Below are 23,547 nucleotides of genomic sequence, written 5' to 3'. Positions count from 1 at the left end.
TCACAGGCTCCCTACCAGGTCTCACGGCCAGCACGGCGGCACAGCTGGCCTGCCCCAGCTCGTTGGTGGCGGTGGCTGTGTAACTCCCAGCATCAGCCGCCCGGGCCTCTCGGAGCAGCAGGGTGTGCCGCTCGCCCTCCGCCCGGATGAGAAGGCGGCCATCACTGCGCAGCGAGGACCCATCCTTCTGCCAGGATACTGTGGGGAAGGAGCAGGATTACTGGTGGCCATGGTCCACAGTAGTCCACTGGGGGCAAATCTCCCCTCCCCCTCCACAGAACCCAAACCACTCTGCTCCCCACCCTAGGGAATCCTGAGGGCGCCCCCACCTCATTCACAGAAGCCCAGGTCTGCCCTCCCCTCTCCCAGGGGATTCTGGGAAAGCTCTCCTAACACACACACACACACACACACACACACACACACGAGTGAAGCCAGCCCCATGGAGCAAATGTCCCTCTTCCCCTACCCCCTCCCCCAAGGACTGAGCGGGGGACCTCCCACTCGCTGTCTCAACCTCAGCCTGGGCCCAGCCCCAGAGCTCACCTTGGGGCAGGGGATTGGCAGTGATGATACACTTGAGCAGCACGTCTGACCCTGGGGCCGCCACCACATTCTGCAGGGGGATCTCAAACACAGGGGCCTCGAGGGGCTCTTCCCCAGCAGACACATATGAGTCATCCGAAGACTCTGCCGGAGACATGGGTAACAGGGTAAGGGGACAAGGTCCCTGTGGGGATGACTCAGGGAGAGAGGGGATAATGGTATCCTCGGATCTTAGAAAGCCAAACCCAGAGAGAAGGGCTTCTAGAAGGTGGGGGCTGGGGGATCAAGGGGTCTCTCTCCTGAATGTCCAGAGACAGGGAAGAAAAGACAGAAGCAGTGGGAGGGGGGGTGGTTCTCAAACAGGTAGCCAGGACTCCATGTTAGTTTGGCTTCCCAACCTCAGCCATGGTCACTGCAGTTTGTGGTGGAAGGCCCAGACTGTGTCATGCCTGTCTTTATCCAAATCAGTCACTGCGTAGATCAGGCCCTGTTTTATGGAAGTGCTCTTAGAACAGCACAAGATGTTACCAGATTCCAAACAGACAGTACAAGCTAACAGTGACCGAAACCTTAAGCGGTTAACACCGCTGTCACAGGGCAAACATTGAATAAGTTGTCATATTAGTGATGCCACTGGATTCAAAAGAGGGAGCAGCAGGTGGGTCCAGGAGCCGTCTGAGAGCCTCATGAATGGGCTTTGATTCCATCCGTGCACCAAGCAGTAACACCGCGCCCACGGCATGCTAAGCTTGTCTGAGTACCAGGGAGACAGCCAGACGTAAGAAGCATTTACAGGAAGCTCGTGCAAACAAAGGTATCCTAAAGCTCCACTGTAGTGGACCCCTCTGGGAGCTTTCCAACCCTGACGTTCTCTAAGCCAGATGAGGTGCAGTCTAGTAGATGGCCAGAAGAGCAGTGAGAATCCCAACTAAGCTGTTTTCCAGCTTGTAACCTTGGACAAATTAGATAACCTCTCTGTGCCTTTCCTTCGTTATCTGGAAGACGGAGCTGATAAGTAACCCCCAACCTCTTGCAGAGCAAGCAAACAAATTAAAATAGCAGTTCATGCAGTGCCTGTGTTGTGGGGTACAATAATGTGGCTACTAGGACAACGGACATGTACCTAATTATCTCTAAAAATGTTGAGACGATACTCCACGAAAAAGACAGAAATACAATAACTCCTTCTGTGAAAAATATAATGACGAAAAACCCAGGGTGGTAAGTGCAATGAGAGACCCTGACCAGGTGTCCTGGGTGCAGCGAGCAGAGGCCTCTGCCTCCATCCAGGAGCAGATCCTGAGCTGGAGTTCAGGGTGAGCAGTTAGGTGCAGGGGAGCATTCTGGCTGTTGGCCACCATCCCCAGGAAGACTAGGACACGACACACAGGCTGGCATGTGCCCACAGTCAGCGCAGCCATACAAGGACTCAAGGATGGGGGAGAGGCTAGCTTGAAAGACTGGGTCCGACAGTCATGGCCATGGATGGGTCAGAGCACAGTACTGGGCTGAGTTGGCTGGACCAGAGCTCACCTCTCCCTGGGACCTGACCTCAATTACTTACTGAGATGGATTTCCGTCTCTTACTACACAGAGGAGTGGGATTCCTTAGGTTTCCACCACCGCCTCCCACCTGGGTTAGATCCTTTCTCCTCCAGCCCCGTGGACCCAGGGCACCTATGCAAGCATCTGGGCAACTTTCTTTGGTCAGGTCTCAGCTGCACTCAGCCTCCACCAAAACACACTTGCATACTGCCTCACCAGCCGGCAGGTTCTAGCACAAGGACCTTCACAGTAAGTCACTCAAACTCAAACCCGGGTCTGTAGCTTCCCGGTAAAACCGCACCCTCACAACTGCCCAGCAGCTCTCCCGAAACACCCGCCCACCCAGCTTTCCGCACCTTCTCGGCCCTCGCCGAGGCCTTACCCAGCTCAGGCGAGGTGGGCCGGGCCCGACGACCTCTGCCCTGGCCGCGGGGACCTCGGCGATCCCAGGCCCCCCAAGGACCATCCTCCTCCGGCCCTCTGCGCAGCCTCTTCTCAGCCTCAGGCCCCGCCCTGTTCTTCTCCAAGGTCTGAGGCACAGCAGCTCCCTCCTGGCCCGGCACAGCCCAGGGCAGGAAGCGCACCGCCTGCGCTGGGGGCTCACGCTTCCGACCCGGGGGAGCTCTTGTCCTGGCCTCAGGGGGATCGGTGGTGGCAGGGGGCGGCACGGGGCTCCGGCACTCTTGGATAGCTCTGCCCCGGGTCAGCGGGAACTGGTCCCGGCGCCTAACCTCCTGCTGCGGGCCTTCCCCCAGCTCCGTCCTGCCCGCCGGCCCGCGGCTCCTGGGCCGCCCCTGCTCGTCCCCGGGTTTCCCCGCGACGCTTGGAGGAGGCGGCTGGGGAGCGGCGGCGGGGCTCTCAGCCCGAGGGGTCTTGGGGGTGGAAGGCCGGGAGAAAAGCGGGAGCTCGCCAGGCTCTCGAGGGGACGGGGCACGCTGCAGCGTGGCGCGCAGGGACTCGTGCGAGCGCACCAGCTCCTCCCGCGACGTGGAGCGACGGATGCGGCCCAGCTCCTGGGCGAAGCGCAGCTCAAGGTCGGAGGCCGGGCTGCGCTGCCGTGTGCGCTCGTCCAGCGAGGCCGCCTTCTGCTGGAACAGGCGGCGCCTCTCGGCCACGCTGCCCGGGGCCCGCAGCTCCTCCTGGGAGGCCCCGGGTGTGCCCCAGGGCGCTCCGCCCTCGGATTTGGGCTGCTCCAGCGAGCGGGCCTTGCGCAGGGGCACCCATGGCCGCAGCGGCGCCGGTGGCGAGTCGCTGCGCTCCAGGCTGCGCCGTCGCTCCTCGAAGAACTGCAGCTTGTCCAGGATGCGGGAGCCCGCGCGCACCAGCCTGGGCGAGCGGCCCAGTGCCGAGAGGCGGCCCGAGGCCTCACTCAGTGGCGTCTGGGGCCGGGACTCCGCGGTGCCCGCCAGCGAGGGCCCCGACGACTTGGACTTTTTCCCTCGCTTGTCTTCGGCGGTGGCGTCCTCGGGTGGCACCGGCTCCTGAGTGCGCCGGTGGGGCGATGTAGGGGTGGCTGGGGGCTGGGCGCTGGGTCCCGGCGGGGGCCGCTTACCCACCCGAGGGGACGGTGGGGGCAACAGTGCGGATTTGGAGGGAGGCGGTAGGGCGGGGCGACGGGGGGCTTCACTGGCCGGCTGAGGCTGAAGATCAGGCTCCTCCCTGTGCAAGCCGCTCTGAGGGACACTGCTGCAGAATCAAGACGAAGAGGGGTAGAAGATTTAGGGCTCGCCCCTCCCAGACCTTCAGCTCGTGATAGGATTTGGACGGTGGGGCATGCTGGGAAGGCTTGGGGGTGACATGGGTCAGACCGGCTCCCCCTCCCCACCCACCAGAGTAAGGAACAGCCAGAGCAGGTGCTGGGGAGAGGCTGGCAGCCCTGGCACCAGAAGACTGGGCTGGAAGCTGGGCCCAACTACAAACTCAGCCCCCAGGGCTCTGGCCAGCCCCCTCCCCCCAGCCCCAGAAGCTGGGAAACAGCAGAAAGACAACAGCGCGGTGAGAGAGAAAGAATGAGCTTAGGACCCAAACGTGAGGAAAGGCGGGAGGGGTAGATGGGGAGGGGCCCTCTCGGGAATGCAGCCTCCCCCTCATTCCTGCCCCCAGCTGGCCCCCACAGCCCTGCCCAGCCTCAGCAGGACACACCCCTAGAAGAACAGGGAGTCCCTTTTGGGAGCCACACCCTATCTCAGGGACTACCTAGCCCCTCACCAGTGCTCCCTGAACACACCAGGTGGCAGCTGAGGTCCCTGGGGTGGGAGAGTAGAAGAACGAGGTTCCCCTTCCCTTTGATCAATCTGCCCCCACTACAGGCCTTTGACTTGGTCCTGCTTCTGGGAAAATTAACTTGAGCCCTTTGAAACCACCCTACCATCTCTGCCCGACTCGCCGCCCACCCCCCCAGCTCAGAAGCTCCCCAAAGGGGTATGCTCAGAAATAACTCAGCTCAGAAATAACTACTGCGTGGGCCTGAAGAAGGGGTGTGGGAGAAGAGGAAGAGGGAAGAAACTGGTCAACTCAGAGTACCCCTCTCCCCCACAGAGCTTTCCTGCCCATGAGCTGGGCCTCAGTTTTCCCCTCTGGACTCTTGGGGGACACATCAAGCAGAAAGATGAGCCAGAAAAGGAATCTGAGATATTAACATCATACCTGACACATTAGGGAGAGCTTAATAAATCAGGAAATGGCTCACTGAATCCTTACTGGGGGCCAGGCATGTACTAAAGGCTTAAAATGCATTCCTTCCCGTTTTCCTCCTGATAGTCCTCTGAGCTAGGAGCGCTCTCCACTTACAGATGAAGAAACTGAGGCTCAAGACGTAAAGTGCCTCACCAAGGTGATCCAGCTAGGAAATGGCTGGTGCCAGGATCAACACCCAGGCAGTCTGACTCCTGAGCCCTTTTTCCTTCCAAGTGTCTAGGATTCTGAGGTCACAGAAGGCACGAGAAATAGGGTACTGGCCACAGCAGAAGTTCTAGGGGTGCCTGAGTGGAAGGCCATTTCGGATTACGTGCGTACACCCGGCCCCTGCAGGCCCCACCGCTGACTGGGGGGAGAGGGGTGAGGGGTAGGGTGGCAATCCACAGTGCCCTGAGGGAACAGAACCTCAGCCAGCCACCTGAGGGGAGGCAGAGTCTACTCTGGTGGAAGGACAGCAGAGTCCCCGAGGAATGGCCTCTGGGAACTGGATGAGGCTCCTAGAGAAATCCGAGGGAAATTGGGGACAGCAGCGGAGGCCTCTTGCCAGCAGTTCCGAGCCCTGGGCCAGCCTCTGTACCACAGACATCACTAAGGAAATGGGTTCCTCAGAAGTTGCCATAGCAACTCCAGGCTCAGGCTGAGGCCTGGCAAAGGAAAGCAGGGAAGGAAAAGGCCAGTCCAGGGCACAGGAGTGCCTGGTTCCTGCGAACCAGATAAAGCCAGGGAGCCTCCCCTGCCCCAGACCTCTCCCTTGCCTACCACTAGCCCCCGCAACCACCTCCCAAACAGCCTCCCTGCCCTGCCCCTCAAGGCTCCTTCCTTCTATGATGGTCCCTCCCCCACACACCCATACCCACCACAAGTTAGGTCCCTCTCAGCTCCCCAAATGTCCCCCAATACCTCCATCATCAGCCACTCCCCTCTTCTACTATAGCACTTCTTCCTGTATCTGCCAGCCCCCAAATCTCCAAAAATGGCTCCAACACCTTACTCCAACACCTCCAGCTCCTGCTCCTTGCCACCCCCTGCCAGGACAATCTTCACCCCCCCAACCCCGCCCCTGCACAGGCATTTCCCACCAGGCCCTCACATGCTCCCTGCCTGCATCACTCGCAGCTCTCTGCCTCCACGCCAGCCCCCTGACTCCAGCCCTCCCTGCCCGCCCCTGCCTCCCACACAGCCCACGTGCTCCTGCTTGCCCAGGCCCCTGGCCCCAGCTACTCCCTGACCACCTCACTCTCTTCTCTCTCCCGGCCGCGCTCTTGCTCCCTTGCTCTCCTGCTCTCTCGGGAGCTGCCTTGCGGAAAGGTTCCGTTCCTCCCAGAAAAAGGCCCACATGGGATCAGGAATGTGCAGAGAGAAGAAAAGGCAGCAGCTGCTGAGACAGCAGGCACAGAGGGGGCCCTAGTGGTGGTGGCGGGGTGGGGGGGGGGGATCCTGGGACAACTGGAGCCTGAATGGGTGAGGTGGGAGAGGGCCCCTGGGAAAGTGGAGATCTTGGAGAGGATGAGGAAGGGACAGAGGGGTCCACAATACCATGGCGATGGCACAGGGAGCCAGGACAGGTGGGAGCAGGAGGCTGTGGGTGGTGACAGCACAGGAGGAGGGAGGCTGCGGTGTGGGAGGACAGAGTAGGTAGCCAGGGCCAGGGTGGCAGCAGGGGCGGTGAAGTGCACAGAGGGACAGAGGGACGGATGGTGCAGGGGAGAGAGGGGTGGAGGCCGAGGGAGCGGTGAGGGGCAGTGCGGGATGGCGCGGTGATGTGGAAGAGCGCGGGCCCGGGGAAGGCCGTTACTTACACGTGAACGGAGAGCGCCCGTCCTCTGTACAGACTGAATGCGCTGCCATACAGGTCACTGGCCACCGAAAGGCTATCCTCTGACCCCCAGCTTGCGCCCACCAGATTAGCTCGAGACGCCCGCACCAGCGGCTCCACCCCCAGGTGCCGTGGCCCGGCCCCGGTTGCCTGTGCTTGCCTTGGGCTGCCCGGGGGGCGGCGGGTGCCACCCCTGCTGCCCGCTTCCTGCTCCAAGACCGTCTGCCCGCTGCCCCACCAGCTCACTTGCTCCTCTGAGGTGCCTGTCACGGAGGTCGGGGGTGTGTCCAGGGAGGTGCCCACCAGGGTGTCGGAGCCCCCTAGAGAGAGGAGCAGGGTGAAGCCCAGGCACCTCCCGGGGGAAGCCCGCCTGCCTGCTTTTGGAGCAGCCCAGAGAGCTCACCTGTGGGGGTGCTGAAGTCCCCGTCATCCCGAAGCTCCAGGCGCTGGGTCCCCTGCACATCGCTGATGTCATCCTCGCCCGTCTCCGAGTCTGGAGAAGAAGGGGTCTGTGTGGGCAGGGCCCTCCTCCCTCCGACTCCAACTCTTCCCTGTGTCTCCTCCTGCCTCCCCCGCAGCAGGCTCCATCTTACCACCACTAGCGGGGGCTGCCACACCTCTCTTCCCCCCTCTTTTACCCCCCTCGTCCCCCGGCCCAGCTGGGGTTACTCAGGCCAGTCCCATGGCTTCACCTAGGGGTCCCTGGCGACTCACCCCTGCCTCCCAGCCACTTACTAGATTACCAGAGTCTCAGCCCTCCCCATCCTTGCCCGTCAGTGATAGTGTAGGTTCCTGTGCAGCCCCCAAATAACAAGATCCTAGGTTCCAAGGCTCTAAATTTTGGGTTCCAGTACCCCAGGAACAAAAGGGAGTCACCTCAGAGTCGTACTGTCAGGGCACTGGGCCAACTGCAGGGCCGGCCCGTCCTCCACCCCGAACCAGCAGGAATGCATCAGGGCGCAGCTGAGGCAGGGTGAGGAGAGGCCGGGGTCGGGCAGGGAGGTGGGGGGAGTGGAGGGCTAGGGCCAGAGCCAGTTTCCTACCGTAACTTTGCTTTCTGCAGGAGCGGAAAACTTCGCTTCCATAGGAGCAGCAGGAGAGAGACATGGACAGACTGTTATCAGAGCGTTTGTGGGGCAGGGCATGGTGGGTAGACAGGACAAAGGGGGCATGAGGGTACCCAGTGCCCAGAAATGCCCTGTGGGGATGGGGCAGGGGAAGGGAGACACCTGGAATGGGCAGAGCATCTCCAGTCCTGACAGCCTGCAGGCTCCCACTGTGCCCAGCTGGGGAGCACACATGCTTTGGCTGGTAATTCCAACTACCCTAGCCATTCTATATCCTTGGCACTCTCACTGCTGCCCCTGGCCACGTGCCACACTTACACACACACACACACACACACACACACACGTCTGCTTGTGGTCAGGCCACTTGCAGACCCAGGCCACCCATTAGGGGTCAGGCCCACCCTCTCTTAAAATATTTGCACTGTGCTTTGACCCTTCTTTGCAAACCAAACCCCCAAACTGTTCTGCCTCATGATGGGACAGGTACCCTCTTCCTAATCCTTTTCTTCTACTGCTGAATGGGCCTCAAAAGTGCCCAGTGATTAGGCTACGCAAAGTTTCTTTGGCCTCTTTCCTAGCAGGTTCTGTGCCTCCGTTTCTCTATGAGTGCCATGACAAGCAGGAGCCATGTGCTGGATTCCAAAGCATGGCAGTGAGCTCATCTCCACTTGGTCCCACAGATGGAGCACCCTAAGTCAAGGCCCATGGTGGGGTGTGCTAGTGACATCCCCCCCTTGACTCCCTCACCCCACAGCTACAGTGTACAGGGCACCTCCTTGAGTGAGTATGGATGTGTACTGGGGGGGCCCACATCTCATAGTCTGTCTTTAGGGCCTGGGCAAGAGGCATGAAGAGACATGGACCAAGAGAAGGCGTGGGCATGGGCTAGAGCAGGTAGCCTGTGGTCCACGCACCATGGGTGAGTCGGCCAAAGGCCCGGCGGGAGTGGCCGGTTTTCTGAAAGAGAAAAGCCAGAATGAGTTGTTGAGAGGAAGGCTCACTCCTGCTGTCCCTCACCTCCCATCCAAACTCGATATTAAACAGACATTCATTCCAGGGGCTTGGAGAGGAGGAGGAAGGTAATGCACAGCTTTCCCTGCAGGGAATGTGTCAACTCTTCCCTGCTTTTCAACCCTCCTAGCAGGAGCTCCAGGCTACCCAGCTTGGCTCTGGGGAGGAGCCGAGAAGGAAGAAGAGAGGACAGCAAAGCTTTGGGGCAAATGCTGGGAGTCTGACAGAGGCTCACAGGACCGGGGACCTGAGGGACACCCCAGAGATAGAAGCTAGGAGACAAGATAGCAGGCTGACTGCCGTGAAGGAAGAGATGGGGGTGGGGGGGGTGCTCGGATGACTGGGAGATGGAGGGATGAGGACACAGATTCCTGCTGGGGGAGGGGCAGATGGGGAGGACAGATACCTGAAATAGGTGTCAATCGGGCAGGAAGGGTGATGGGGGACCAGAGGGCAAGGTCCAACAAGGGCCAGAGCCTCACGAATGCAGAAAGGAGGCCTGGGTACGCGGAGAACAGGGCAGGGCTCCGGGAATTTACTGAGCTCAATCCCTGTGCGTGGCTTCCAGGAGCTCGGGAAGATGGAAGGCTCCAGACTGGGGGGCTGGGGAAAGCCGGGTCGGGGGGCCGGGGTTGGACGGAGGAGAGGGGAGACCAGGTGGCAAAGAAGCCAGTGGATACCCCACGCCGAAGCTGCGGCGGGGACCTCCCCGAGGGGTCGCGGGGGATTGCGGACGACGGGGCCTGGCTGCGGGGGGTGGTCTGCCCTTCCGTGCGGGGAGGGGCCGCCGCCCTCGGCACACTGGCCTGGGAGCCCCCCAGAGCGCGCCCGGCGGCTGCCCCTCCGCCGCTGGGTGGGGCGGGCGCGGCCCTGGCGCCCCTTCCCCGGGGCCCGGCCGCGGTGACCCGCCCTCCCTTGGGGCGCCCAGCCCTTCCCGCCCCCTCCCGGCGCCGCCCGCCCCCGGAGCCCTCACCTGGAAACGCTTCTTCACCCACAGCTTCTTCATGGCGGGGGAGGGGGCCGCGCCGGCGGCCGGGCGAGGAGGGGACGGGCGGGGGCGGGGCGGAGTCGGAGGCGGGGCCGGGGGCGAGCAGGGGAGCGGGCGGGAGCCGGCGCCGGTGGCGGAAGGAGCCGCGGGGCCGCGGGAGCCCGGGCGGGGGGGAAGACGGCGGCGGCGGCGGCGGCGGCGCCTAGAGCCCGCCCTTCCCCCGCCGGCCTGCACCCCACCTGGCGCCCCTCCCCTGGCCTGTTCCTCTGCGACCCCCGGGGCGGCGCTCACCTGCCTCCGGGTATCCCCACCCCGCACCTGCCTCCTGGGCCCTGGGCACATGGGGAAACTGAGGCACAGAAGGGGGTGCAGCGGTCCCTATGAGAGTTCGGGCCACCCTCTCATTGGCAGCCTGACGCGGCCTCCACGCCACCCCCACTCGCTCCCCGCGGGGCCGCTCTGGAAGGTCAGCCGCATCTCTCACTCCACAAACATGCGCACACTACCCTGTGCCAGGCAGTACCGAACTCGTGGCGGCCGGAACACGCCGAAGGGCCACGGCGCCGGGTGGGGGCGCCTAGGTCACAAACGGGACAAGGGCCCTGATGGGAGGGAGCTCCGTGCTGAAAGCAACTGAGACTATGAAAACCCCCAGGCTCCTCAGGAGAGCCAGAGAGGGCCCTGGAGTTTCTCGATGGTAGGTCCTCTGTCCTTGCCCCCTGTCTCTCTCTCTCTCTCTCTCTCTCTCACACACACACACAAACACACACACGCCAGCTAAGGTGCCCAGAGATTCTCCTACTAGCCACAAATATGACCCACCTTCTCACCCATGGGTGTGTATACTCACCAAACTCTATTTGTCGTCCTCCCGTTCTGCACCCAACCACCATGCGCACTTTGCAACCCGAAACTCAATTCTCCCCTCCCCCCCCAACAATCATTATAACTAAGTTTCTTAAGCATTTACTGAGTGCCAGGCACATTAAAACTGTTCCCCCAGGGGCTCCTGGGTGGCTCAGTCGGTTGGGCGGCTGCCTTCGGCTCAGGTCATGATCTCAGGGTCCTGAGATTGAGTCCCACATCAGGCTCTATGCGGGGAGGGGAGCCTGCTTCCCCTCCCCCTCTGACTGCCTCTCTGCCTGTCTGTGCTCTCTCTCTCTCTCTGTCAAATAAATAAATTTTTTAAAAAATGTTCCCTCATTCACAGCAACCTCTTATGAACACTGAACTGCCTCCATTTAACTGACAAGTAACTAAGGCTCAGAGACAGCCTAGCACTTAGCCAAAGCCACACAGGTTCTGTGTCTCCCAACTGTCCTCTCCATCCAAGTCCTCATCCCAGCATACACAAGCAGTGCCACTCACTGTTAGCAGATTTTACTTGTCATCTGAAGTTATGTGAGTTTATGGACCCCCCCTTTTTTAAGTTTAAAGGCATATCTTATACATTCTGGGTGCATACAGGGTGGTCCTGTTTCCCGGACCCCCAAAGGCAGATGTCACACATATAGACACATGACTCGGGACGAGCACTGAGAGCGGACACGTGTGTGTCCATATCGGTTCCAGCCAGAGGACTCTGGACACCCTCAGGCGCTCTCCCTGCCCACCCCCCAATACACCCACTCACAGATGGGGGAGCTGAGTGAGGAGAGGGGGTAACTTGAGCCCCTGTTCCCCAGGAGAATCCGAGGGGCTGGCACATTCCATAGCAAAAATAACCAATGGGCAGCGGGCGTGAGTGACGGGACAGCTGGGCTGAGGACAGGCCTGTGGGATTCTGTGTTCCTGCTCTGGGTCTGCACCGCTCACCCCCACTGGGCTGGCCTGGGGCATGCTTGCAGGGTGGGCCACCCCCAGTTGGCCCTAGATTGCCATCTTTTCCCTTCTGTGGCTGGACAGCTGTGCCTCTCTGCTATTTCCCCAAACCCAGACACCCAATTTCTGCACCGCCAGCCTTTACCCTTCCAGAAAAAACCTATCTCATCATGCCAGGCCTGATCTCTCACACAGACCTTCCTCTGAGCCAGGTGAACCCACTCCCCTTCTCTTTGCATCCTCTCTTTCTTGCCTGAAGAGTCCAATTTCTCCCTTCCCCATTTTTGCTTATCTTGCTCTGCATTTCTGACACACAGTAACATTTTTACTTACTTATCATGTTTATTCCATGTTGTCTATCTCCCCTCACTAGGATGTGATCTCTAGGAGGACAGGAACTTGAGGGATCCCCCTGCCCCATGTAGCCCCAGCACCTAGAGCAGTGACAGGCCCACAGTAGGCACTAGATAAAGGAGGAGGGAGCGGCAGAGCTGTGGGCGGCAGGGATAGGGAGAGTAAATCTTCCTGGAACAGCTCATTCATCCAGCCGTCCTCCCTCCTCCGTCCTGACCCAGAGCCTTTTCTAGGAAATAGCTGGAGAAGTGGCCATCTCGAGTGCCACTCAGGATCTTCCTGGGAGAGCTTGCCCTGGCTTCAGAAAAGTTCTCCTGCGTGGGCTTTGGCTACTTGGGGGCTTCTCTGCTCCTGTCCACTGCTCCCACTCTGGCTCCTCCTCCCCTCCCTAATGAGGGCTGGGCCTGAATGGATGGCAACACTCTCCCTACCCACCCCAATTCCATACTAATTTTCCTCCCGGCTTTTCATCCAGACATACCAAGGTCTGGTGGAAAAAAGTAACTGCAGAATATCCCTCAGCACAGGCTCTGGTGCATACCCCCACCTTTTCCTTGCCTGAAGAAGCCCTTTCTCCCTGTCTTTAAACTTTCCTCTCCTCTTCATGGCCTCAAATCCCCAGCATGGTTCATGCCTACCTGTTGACCTTTGGCCCTTCCGATTGAAACCAGAGTCTTCCAGAAGACTATGAAACATTCAGCTCACGAGGCAAGCACTGTCAGCTTGCCCGTTCTCTCGGCTGTGCCCTCTCCTCTTTACCGCCTGTCCTTTAAACCACCCCCCAGCCACACATGTCCCAAGTGTTGAGAGTGACACTTGCTCTGGTCACTTGATTTGCCTGCAGCTCCTCAGCCCGCACAGGTGGGAGTCTGATGTTCTGAAGGAGATGAATGCCCGCCTACCTTGGAGACGGGGCCAGGAGATGGCTTTGGGGATATGGGTGGGAGAAGGATGGTTCATGATGAAAAATCCTTGCCTTAGTCTTCCCATGCTTCTCTTTCTGAGGACAGGCAACGTGGACCTGAACCCCTACAGTTCTGGCTCTGTCACCCCATTAGCCATGTGACCTCAGGTAAATTCCCTCTTGGGACTCCCATTTTCTCCTATGCATAACCATCACTACAGTAATCTGGGCTTAGAAGATTAAATAATGAAATGAGATGGGGTGCTGTACCCACATTAAGGATTCTCCAGGTAGCCTGCCAATCTGCTGTCTTCACTATTCCTATGCTTTCCTCATTTCTACACCCCAAGTCCCACCCTCCTGTGTCGCATCCTCCAGATTCTCCAGCCGGCAGCCCACCTGTCTTCTCAAGGCCCCGCCCTCCTCAAGTCAGGTTGATATCCCTCCATCCTTGAGCGAACATCTCAGGCTTCAGGAGTGCCAGGAACCTTAGCATCACCGAGCCAGACAGCAATCCCAGCCAGGAAACTGCCTCCTTCTGCAGCCAGGGCCTGGCTGGGTTTCCTCGAGATCCCTGAAGTTCTCCTGCTGTGGATCCCAACTGAGAAAGTGTTCCATGAGTAAGTCTGAGCAATGCTCAGCTGCCTGTCCAACTGCCCCTGACCAAGACCCAGAACTGGGCAGGTACTGGTTGAGGGGGAGGGGCAATAGGAGGAGGAGGAACCCAGGCTCACACAGTCAGTCCCCACCATCACCAAAGCAAAGCCCTGCCCTCCCCAAAATATGTGGGAGGGTCGTAGTAGTTAAGTGCATAGTTCTTTGCAGTAGGACAGACCTCCTTCCATCCCCGCTCAGCCACCTTCTCTCTGTACCACAAGAATTGCCATTTAATCCTCTGTACCAGCTTCCCCAGGGGTGCTGTGGGACTTAAATGATATATCAGAAGATGTGATGGTGTGTCACTAGCCACACAGTAGCATGTAGTTATATTCATAAGCTAAGAATTATTACCAATTAGCAATAATTCTAAGACTGGTCTTGGGGCAAAGATTTCACCATTTGAGAAAAAGTTCTCAAATGTGACTTGCTGTAGCACAATCCTCTTGTTGTATTAACATGACTGTCAAAGGGCCCCAGATCCAGTCCTCATGACACCCAGGGTCCTTTCCTCAGCCCACGCCTCTCAAACATGCTATTACTGCAAAGTAGCCTGGAGACTGCCTTTTTTGGCCTCTGTCTGGATAGGCCCAGTGGCATTCAGCCCTGCTAACCATGCTACCCAGCTTACAGAGGGATGGAGAAAACACATCTTGCAGGAAAACACAACCCTGCTCGAGGGGGGAGGGGGTCCAGCCTCCTGTCACTCTCCTTACTTTTGGGGACCCTAGCAGGTTAGGGGGCTCTCCTCCCAGAAAGAAGGCCTGGGCTACTGGCCATACAATGGACAGCTCCCCTCCTTTTCTTTTTCTCTCTCCTCCCTCCAGAATTCCTTGAGTAGGGTGGAAACCAGAAGGGATAGGTTCTTAATTCTGGGGTGGCCATAACCAGCAATATGTCTTCTGGCAGATCTTCCTCCGTTTTGGACCACAGTGTCCTCACCTATGAAAGGACGCGTTTGGAGCTGCGGTTCTCTGTGGTCATTTCAAGTCGAGACAAACATGGCACTCCTCAGGGCTTCCTTATCCTTCCCTAATATCTCTCTCCACGGGGCCCCTGGGTAGCTCAGTTGGGTCAAGGATCAGTGGGCTAAGCAGTTAAGTGTCTGCCTTCAACTCAGCTCGAGATCCTGGGATCAAGGCCTGCACTGAGCTCCCTGATCAGCGGGAGCCTACTTGTCCCTCTACCCCTCCCCCCGCTGCTTGTACTCGCTCTCAAATAAATCAAATCTTAAAAAAATAAATAAATGAAATTTTTTTTTTTATTTTTATAAAATGAAATTTCTCTCACCTAGACTGTATTCTCACCAATCTATCATATCCTTTGATTTGATTAATGTTCTGTTTTCATTTCTCTTTGGCCTGAGAGGACAAGAGCTAAGATCCCCAAGGAGTCTGATCCTTCCTCAGCTCACAGCCCTGCAAAGATGGGTCCCTTCCCCGACTCCAGGCTGGGATGGCCTGTACCTGGCCAAGTACAAAGCCGATCAAGAAAAGCCAACCTTGACTCTCTCTGCCCCAGGCTTGGCCACAGGGATTCTGAGGAAGCAGCGCTGAAGATGGTAGGAGGGTGGGGTGAGGGAGAGAGCAGAGGTGCTGACACACAGAGGCTGAGCCCCTGCTGCATCTCCTGACATTCTGCTTCTCTGCCCCTCCTTTCCCCTCCAGCTGCAGAGGTCTTTCCTCCTTGTGCCTTCTCAGACTCAACCCCCAAGGATGTACCCCCACCAACGCCACCTAGCTGGAGTGAGAACTCCCTCTTGAAAACGCCTGGGACACACTCAGTGATCCCCAAGCTCTTTGTCAGCCATAGCCTACTCCCCCAGAATTCTGCTTCTCAAGACTCAGTCAGCCCAAGGCTCTGTCTGAGGCCTACGGAACAACTGGCCGGCTCAGGGGCTAAGAAAATTAAAAAGGAAATGCAGATACTGACCCAAGGAGAATCTGCCCCTGGGGGAATCTCCCCGGGGGGCCTGAGTCCCATACCAGCCCCAGCAGGACCTTCAGTACCAGGCCCAGTCTTGGTCTCCTCTCTTCTGCCTCAGATCTTCACACATGAGCCTAGCACTGTACCCCGACATGGGGAGGGTCCCAAGCACCAGCCTGAGCATCCCCCTTTCCTGCCCTCTGAAACTCAGGCAGACATGGCCCATTGGTTTTCATACCATACTCCGCAAACCCTCATCCCTCAACTGTGTGTATCACCAGGCCTTTCCACAGCCTGCACAGGTGCACACACATACATGCGCACACATGCACACCCCCCACACACATGCACACACACAGGCTTCTTATGGATTCTCAAGCCCTCAAGCATGTGGATTCTCATACACACTGGGGAGCCCCCAGGCCTAGGTCCTCCTCCTGGGGCTCTGTACCCTCTTCATACTCGTCTACCCACTGGCTTCTTCCAACCAGCCTGGCGCAGATCACACCCACACGCCCCAGCAGAGCTCAGACCCACCCCTCAACATCGCAGTGGGGCCTGGGGAGATCGCCCCTCTTTCAGACGTGTGCAGCCCCATGAGGTGTCTCAATTCTAGGTTACCCGAGCTGATAAAGACAATTTTCTCCAGAGGATTTTCTCTCCCTACAGGGAAATGAGGAGGCCTTTCACTTCGGAATTCCAGAGAGGCCTTAGTGGGGGCTCAGGTATTTGCTTACCAAATGCTGACCCTTGACCTCTGACCTTCCTGTGGGGAGCCTCTCTACTTTGACACCCCTCCCTGCCCCCCCAAACACACACTTTCCTCTTGATTGGCACTTCTGGGTCTGCGGGGCCAGAAGCCAGAGCTCCTGGGAAGAGCTGGATGAACCAGCGACCTCCCCACGTGGCTCCTGCAGCCCTGGTCCCGGCTCTGAGCACCCCAGCCCACCAGACTCGCCGCCCTCCCCTCCCCTCCCCCCACCTCCCCATTACCTCCAACCTCCAGCACCGTGAGAACAGCCTCACAGGAGGCCTGGCCCCGCTCATTCTGGGCCCTGCAGCTGTACACTCCGGCGTCCCGCGCCCCGCAGCTCCGCAGCCATAGGCAGCTGGGCTCAGGGGTCGGCGGGGGTAAGGGCTGCCCGTCCCGGAACCAGCTGAGGCTGGGCTGGGGCGTCCCGCTCACCGCCACCCGCAGCCGCACGTCGCTGCCCGCCAACACCGCCGCGTCCTTCAGGGGCCGCAGGAAGGCGGGAGCCCCGGCCACCGCCCCTCCGCCGGCCCCCACCTTGGCTCGCTTGGGAGGCACCCCGGGGCTGGGGGGTGCCCTCGTGCCCGCGTCCCCGCCTCGCGTGCCCCGGGCTTTCTGCATGGCCTCTGTGAGCTGGGCTGGAGGGGGTGGGTTTCTGGAACCTGCCGGCCACGGGGGCACCCGCGGTGGGAATGGTGCCCTGGGAGATGAGTCTTGGGGGGCCGGCGCCCTGCCTTCCTGCTGCCCGCCCGCCTTCGGCCTGTGTTACCCAGAAGGTCACCAGGGCGGCGGTTGCGCCTCGGGGGCTATTTTTAGGCCCCCCGGCTCGGGTTGCGAGTGAGCAGTGGAGGGAGGGGGCAGCAGAGGAGGGGACTTGGACTCCTCGGCTTCTTCCCACTCTCCAGGAGCCCCTATCTCCAACCCCCTGCTCCAACGGGGTCCCTGAGCACTTAGTCCAGGTCCTATCCCCTAGGGTGACCTGGCCCCCAGCCCACTCAGGAGTCTGGAGTCAGGTTACCCTTGGGCTTTATCCCATCGCCCTGCCACCCAGTCCTTAGGCTTCTGATTCCTAGCTGGAGGAGAGGGACAGGAGGTGCTGGATGACATGTCTGAGAGGCAGTTGGGGAAGCAGGCCCAAGTGGAGGTGAGCAGATAGCTGGGAAGAAGGACCAGTGGCCTCCCCAGCCTCCACGCCAGCCTGGTGAACTGTGAGCCTAGGAGCAGGGAGTTGGGTGGATTGAGGCTCCCAGATGGTCCTGCCCTTATGTGGTGGGTGACATCAAATGTCTCTCAACCTCCAAGTTCTCATCTGTAGAATTGGATAGTTGGACGAAGGTTGCAACAGACAGAGAAGGGTGGGAAGGGCATTCCAGGCGGAGGAACAGCATGATCTAAATCAGAGCGTGATGAAAGTAGATGACAAGTTCTAGAGTCAGAGGAGTTTGGAGGGATTGACCTGCAGGAGGGGTGGGGTGAGTGGAGGTGGTCGTTTGGCTCGCTAAGGTCTGATGGCAGTGGGTGCTGCTGGAGGGTGTTAAGCTGCAGGCTAACGTAGTCAGAGCTGTGTTTTAGAAGGATCCCCCTTTGGAACCATGGTGCAGGGGGTGAACTGGAGATGATGGGGCAGTTGGAGGCCGGTTGCAGTGTGGTGCTTCAACGGGTTGCACCTCGACAAATATCAAGGTAGGACATTGCTGCTTTTAGAATTTCAAGCGAGGGACGCCTGGGTGGCTCATTGGGTTAAGCGTCTGACTCTTGACCTCAGCTCAGGTCCTGATCTCAGGGTCATGAGTTAAAGCCCCACTTTGGACTCTGCAATGGGCCCAGAGCCTACTTAGAAACAAACAAACAAAAAAAAAACAAAAATAGAATAAAAGTTCAAGTGAGACTCATTTGACAAACAGAGATCACAAGCAGGCAGAGAGATAGGCAGAGAGTGAGGAGGAGAGGCAGGCTCCCTGCTCAGCAGAGAGCCCAATGCAGGGCTCGATCCCAGGACCTTGAGATCATGACCTGAGCTGAAGGCAGAGGCTTTAACCCACTGAGCCACCCAAGCGCCCCTGTCCAAGTGAGACTTGTGATGGAGCCATTCCATACCCGGACTGGTGGGGGTCACATGAATCTGTGTATGTGGTAAAATGCACAGATAGAATTATACACACACACACACACACACACACACACGAGTGCATGTAAAAGTGGTAAAATCTCAGGAAGGTGGGTGGACTCATGGCAATTTCCTGGTTGTGATATGGTACTGTAGTTACACAAGAATGTGCCACGGACTGGGGAAAGCTGTCTGTATTATTTCTTATAACTCCACGTGAATCTATAGTTGTTGCAAAATTTAAAAAGTTAGACAAAAGTTCAGGTGAGAGACCTACACCTGACCTTGAGCCCGAAGGGGTGAAGCCTGGGAAGGCAGAGAGGAGCCAAGGGAGGAGCCCTGAGTCATTCTGAGATGGAGAAAGGGCCTCACAATGTCACCTCATCCCCACCCTCACTCGCGGAGACTGAAGTTCAAGTGTGCTTGTGTGTGTGAATGCGGAGGGTACCGAAGAGACCGTTGAAGCACTGAATTACATCCACGGGGATTAAAAGCCTTGAGGAATGAAATTTCTGTGTTGTTTGAATGCATTTAAACCTACTCTTTGTGCTGTTCAGTTCTTCGGGTTTTGACAAATGCAGAGAAATTGTGCATCTTCTACCTCAAGACCATACAGAACATCACCCTAAATATTTCCCTGAACATCCCCTTTATGGTCGATCACACCCTGGGCAACCACTGAGGATAAACTGAAGTCTTATGCTTGAATGTAATTCTAAAAGGTAAAAACGCGGGGGAAGTCTTCACAAGCAGATGGAACATCAAGAACAAAGGAAGAGACTATTTTATTTTTTAAAAAATTTTAAAAGATTTATTTCTTTATTTACAGAGAGAGCGTGTGTGTGCATGAGTCAGGGAGAGCCAAAAAGTGAGAATCTTCAAGCAGACTCTCTGCTGAGCATAGAATCTGAGGCAGGGCTCCATCCCAGGACCCTGAGATCATAACCTGAGCCAAAACTAAGAGTCTGACACCCAACAGACTGAGCCACTCAGACGCTCCAAAACTATCTTAAAAAAAAACAAAAACAAAAACAAAAACAAAAAACAATAACCCAGGGCACCTGGGTGGCTCAGTGGGTTAAAGCCTCTGCCTTCAGCTCAGGTCATGATCCCAGGGTGCTGGGACCAAGCCCCAGGATCGAGCCCCTCAGCGGGGAGCCTGCCTCCTCCTCATTCTCTGCCTGCTGCTCTGCCTACTTGAGATCTCTGTCTGTCAAATAAATAAATAAAATCTTAAAAAAAATAAAAACAATAACCCAAAGCCATCTAGCACTGGACCTCAACAAAATTGCTCAGAATGCATGCGGTGGGTGGTCGGTAAATCTTGGTTGGTTGGTTGGTGGGCTGGTCGGTTGAATACACGAACCGTGTGGTCTTGAGCGAGTCACTGAGCATCCTTCAGCTTCAATCTCTTCATCTATAAAATGAGGTAGCTCGACTCAGGGTGTTTTCATTCATTTCACAAACATTTTTGAGTTCCTCCTTTGTGCCCGGTACCGTTCTAGGCAGTAGGGATAGAGCAGTGAGCAAAACAGACAAGGATTCCTGTCCCTGTGGGAAAAACAGAGCAGGGGAAGGGAGATGGGAGAGTGACGGAGCTTGCCCTTTCTAATAGGATGGCTGGAGCCTCGTTGGGAATGACTGAGCCCATCTTAAAGGACTGAGGAAGCAAATGGTGCAGATGTCTGGACCGGACTGCTTCAGGCAGAGCGGGGAATGAGCCCGGCAGGCTCCGACAAGAACCAGGGTGCCAGTGGGGCTGGAGGGAGCAGTGGGGAGGGTAGAGACATGAGGTCAGGTGGGTAGCAGGGGTCAGAAAGCCTAGCATCTTGTAGGCCATGGCACTTTTGTTCCATGTGAAAACCGGAAGTCATCTGAGAGGATTGTGAGCGGAGGAATTACATGATCTGACTTAGGTTGTTGTGATGGCTTTAAATTATTATATTAAATATTAAAATGAATATTAACTATTTAAAAGGGCCTGGCACAGGGCCAGGAACATGGCTTGTGTATCTCCTGGCTGAGTTTCTGGAATGGGGGCATCCACTGATGTGTGCTCTGGGGTGTGTGGGCCTGGGTAGGGAGGGCACCGGCCCTGTGAATCGCTGGTGCCCTCTCCTGGAGGAGCCTGCACTAGCTTTGACCCTCAGACTCTGGCCAGGCCTGCCACCCAGGGCAGCTGGCTGCAAGGCGCTCATCTGTCCCTCAGAATGGGCCCCATAGTGCCCTGCGACCTGGCGCTGGGCTGGGTGTGTGCTGCCAGTCAGCCCTGCCTCGCGATCACAAGCCTATGGTGTCATGGAAAGAGATCTGGACTCCAGAGGCCAAGGAGCCTGGGACCTGGTTCTCCTCGGCCACAAGTAATGCTGTGAGACCTTGGCAGTTCCCCTCACCTCTCTGGGCTGCGGGGAGTTTCCTGCCAGTCACAATGAGGCACTGTGCACCTGGCACATGGTGAAAGGTCAGTAAATGTTGGTTGGAGCCATGAAATGAAGTGGGGGCCATCAGCCTTCCCAGTAAATATTTAATTTAGGGAAAAGTAAATAAAAGTGCTCAGTGGGTATTCATTCAACAAGTGCTTAAATATTTAATGAGCACCTTCTATGGAGCAAGCCCTCTCCCGGGCACTGGGGAACCAGTGATGTGTAGAACGATGAAGACCTTCCCCTCGGTTAGCTGGCATTCTGGTGCTGAACCTGAAAGTCATTGACGTATTTCCCTAACTGTCCTAGGCAAGCAGGTGAGGGGAAGAAGAGGGAGGCGTGAGTGGGTGGGAGGAGAGGGCTCAGGGGGGCAGGGGAAAGAGTGGACAGAGAGAGCAGGACAGTGTCCACTGAGCCCTCAGTTCTTGGTTTAGGGACACATTTGCCTCTCATGATCCTTCCTACCTCATCCCTTGCATGGGGACTGAGTTGGTCTAGAATGGATCCCCTGGGTCCAGTGAGAAGCTAGTCAGCCTCCATGAGTTCTCTTGTTTCTTCATGATGTTTGGAATCTTACAGGAGAGGATATGAGAGTGAGTGTCCCAAGACCAGGCAGGGGTTTCGCCATGGAGGTGATGGGGTGCATATGTGTGACCATATGGAGCCCAGATCTTTCTTGGCTTATTTTGTCCATTTTGGGGAGCACCATAACCATGTTCCCCTGCCCTGGAGTCCCTGCCTCACAGTCTAGCTCCCAAGAAGATAGCCAAAGCAGAGGACTTAGAACCAGAGGACTTCTACTTGGGTTTTTTTTTTTTTAATGTTTTTTTTTTTTAAGATTTTTATTTATTTGACAGATCACAAGTAGGCAGAGAGGCAGGCAGAGAGAGAGGAGGAGGAGGCAGGCTCCCTGCTGAGCAGAGAGCCCGATGTGAGGCTCGATCCCAGGACCCTGAGATCATGACCTGAGCCGAAGGCAGAGGCTTTAACCACTGAGACACCCAGGCGCCCCTTTTTTTTATGGTTTTGTTTTGTTTTGTTTTTAAGATTTTTTTTTAAGATTTTATTTATTTATTTGTTAGAGTGAGAGAGAAAGAGAGCACAGGCACGCAGAGTGGTAGGCAGAGGCAGAGGGAGAAGCAGGGTCCCCGCGGAGCAAGGAGCCTGATGTGGGACTCGGTCCCAGGACACTGGGATCATGACCGGAGCCAAAGGTAGCTGCTTAACTGACTGAGCCACCCAGGCCTCCCAGAGAGGGAGAACATAAGCCGAGGGAGAGGCAGTCTCCCCACTAAGCCAGGAGCCCCATGTGGGACTGGATCCCAGAACCCTGGGGTCATGACCCAAGCTGAAAGCAAACACTTAACCAGCTGAGCCATTCAGGCATCCCCCCCCAACTTTTTTTTTTTTTTTTGAAGATTTTAAGTATTTTAAGTACCCAGCGTGAGGCCTGAACTCACAACCCCAAGATTAAGAGGCAGACACACTCTACCGCCTGAGCCAGCCAGGCACTGGGCATCAGAGGTCTTTTAGTCCCGGGAAGGCTCTGCTCAGAGAATGCTTCCCCACGGGGACACAGGCTGGGTCTGAGCCTCCTCTCTTCACCGAACAAGTGGGCAGTAGTCACAGAAGACAGATGTGTGCCGAGGAGGAAGGCTTTCTGACTGACAGAGCTACCCCCAGCTCCAAGGGCTCAGGAGGTAGTGCGTTCTCCGACCAGAAACGTTCAAGCAGAGCTCGGTGACTGCTCATTAAGATATTAGGGCGAGGCTGGGAGGCGACTTCCGGGTTATGGGCGTCACTCCCTGGGGGACTTGCCATCTGACACTGAGAGTCTAAGATTCCTAGATTCTTTCCACTTCAGTGACTAGTCTGCACCTCAGATTTTTTGGAGCGTAGGGATGCCTCTAAGACCTTCCCTGACCTATGCACCCCTTTGTGCTCTATGGGTTAGATGAGAGAGTGTACTCATTTAAGGGAAAGAAGAAATCGCTGAGAGGCTCCTGAAATTACTCGCAGATACGTACACCACCTCGTAGCCACCCGAGCCCAGCTTCACTCAGACATCTCTCTCACAGAGAGACCAGCTCAGGGATGGGAAGCCCCCCACAGTCCCTCCTCTTATATCCCAGGGTAAAGCCATGGCAAATGCTACTTGTAATTTCACTTGGAATTCCACTGTGGGTTGATGGGAGTAGTTCTAGGGTTTTCAGTGTTCATCCCACTAGGGCACTAGGGGAAAAGAAATGATCACGCGTCACCAGTGGCAAAGGGTAGAGACCCGGGATGTGTCCACAATGCTCCCCAGGCCAAGCTGAAGAATACCACTGAGAAGGGGGCCTTCTTATAGGGACGAGCTGCTGAACCCAGAGGGAAGGGGTGATTTCTGAGCAAAGGGAGCATCCAAGGAGAGGGAGAAAAATAGAGACACCAGAAAGGCTTTGGAAGTTTCTGGAAAAGGCCAGTTAGGAAAGTCAGACTAAGGAACTTAAGACTAAAGCCCTATTAGGTTTTGGATTCTTTTTTTTTCCCTCCTACAGATTGTCTGAATTTACTATTTTTATGATCTCTACCCTCTTCCCCTCTCTTTTAAAGAATTATCTCCTTGATCTGTGAGGACTAACTTGAAGGTGGAAGCCTATATGGATCCATCAAGCTTCCTGAATCTTGGCTCCATCTGAAATTTATTTTTTAGAAGGAGTGAAAAGAGACAGGCTTCACTCCTGTCCCCCCGTGGCTACCCAATGGCCCCCAAGACTATATATTGAATCATTAAGCATCTCCCACAGAAACCTTTAACATATCCGTGTTAATATTTTGTTCCAGGATTTCCTATTTTTTTTAATATGTCCTCCACTCCCCTCCCCTATGCTTACCAAATTCTCCCCAAATTTCCCTTTTGTATTTTCCTTGAGATTGCATTGCATTCAA

General features: G+C 56.7%; 1 protein-coding gene across 6 annotated transcripts in view; it reads right to left on the bottom strand.

The window, feature by feature from the left end:
• Positions 1-16,884, bottom strand: part of SPEG (striated muscle enriched protein kinase) — a 55,704-nt gene extending 38,820 nt beyond the window's left edge. The window contains exons 1-8 of one of the 6 annotated variants that reach the window (XM_032857288.1): positions 9,659-9,747; positions 8,589-8,631; positions 7,648-7,677; positions 7,008-7,097; positions 6,588-6,924; positions 2,474-3,777; positions 547-690; positions 16-198 (exon numbers count right to left, since the gene is read on the bottom strand). In XM_032857288.1, the coding sequence (XP_032713179.1) occupies positions 16-198; positions 547-690; positions 2,474-3,777; positions 6,588-6,924; positions 7,008-7,097; positions 7,648-7,677; positions 8,589-8,631; positions 9,659-9,691 (2,164 nt within the window). In that variant the 5' untranslated portion in view covers positions 9,692-9,747. Of the gene's footprint in view, positions 1-15; positions 199-546; positions 691-2,473; positions 3,778-6,587; positions 6,925-7,007; positions 7,098-7,647; positions 7,678-8,588; positions 8,632-9,658; positions 9,748-16,328 lie in introns of those variants that run through there. The other 5 variants (XM_032857293.1, XM_032857292.1, XM_032857285.1 and 2 more) reach the window with 5 other exon arrangements.
• Between the last annotated feature and the right edge of the window lie 6,663 nt (positions 16,885-23,547).

Source organism: Lontra canadensis, unplaced genomic scaffold (assembly GCF_010015895.1).
Source record: "Lontra canadensis isolate GAN:19392208 unplaced genomic scaffold, GSC_riverotter_1.0 scaffold13, whole genome shotgun sequence".
Taxonomy (NCBI): Eukaryota; Metazoa; Chordata; class Mammalia; order Carnivora; family Mustelidae; genus Lontra; species Lontra canadensis.
The sequence above is the reverse complement of the archived record's forward strand: the minus strand, read 5'-3'. Positions and strand labels throughout refer to the sequence as shown.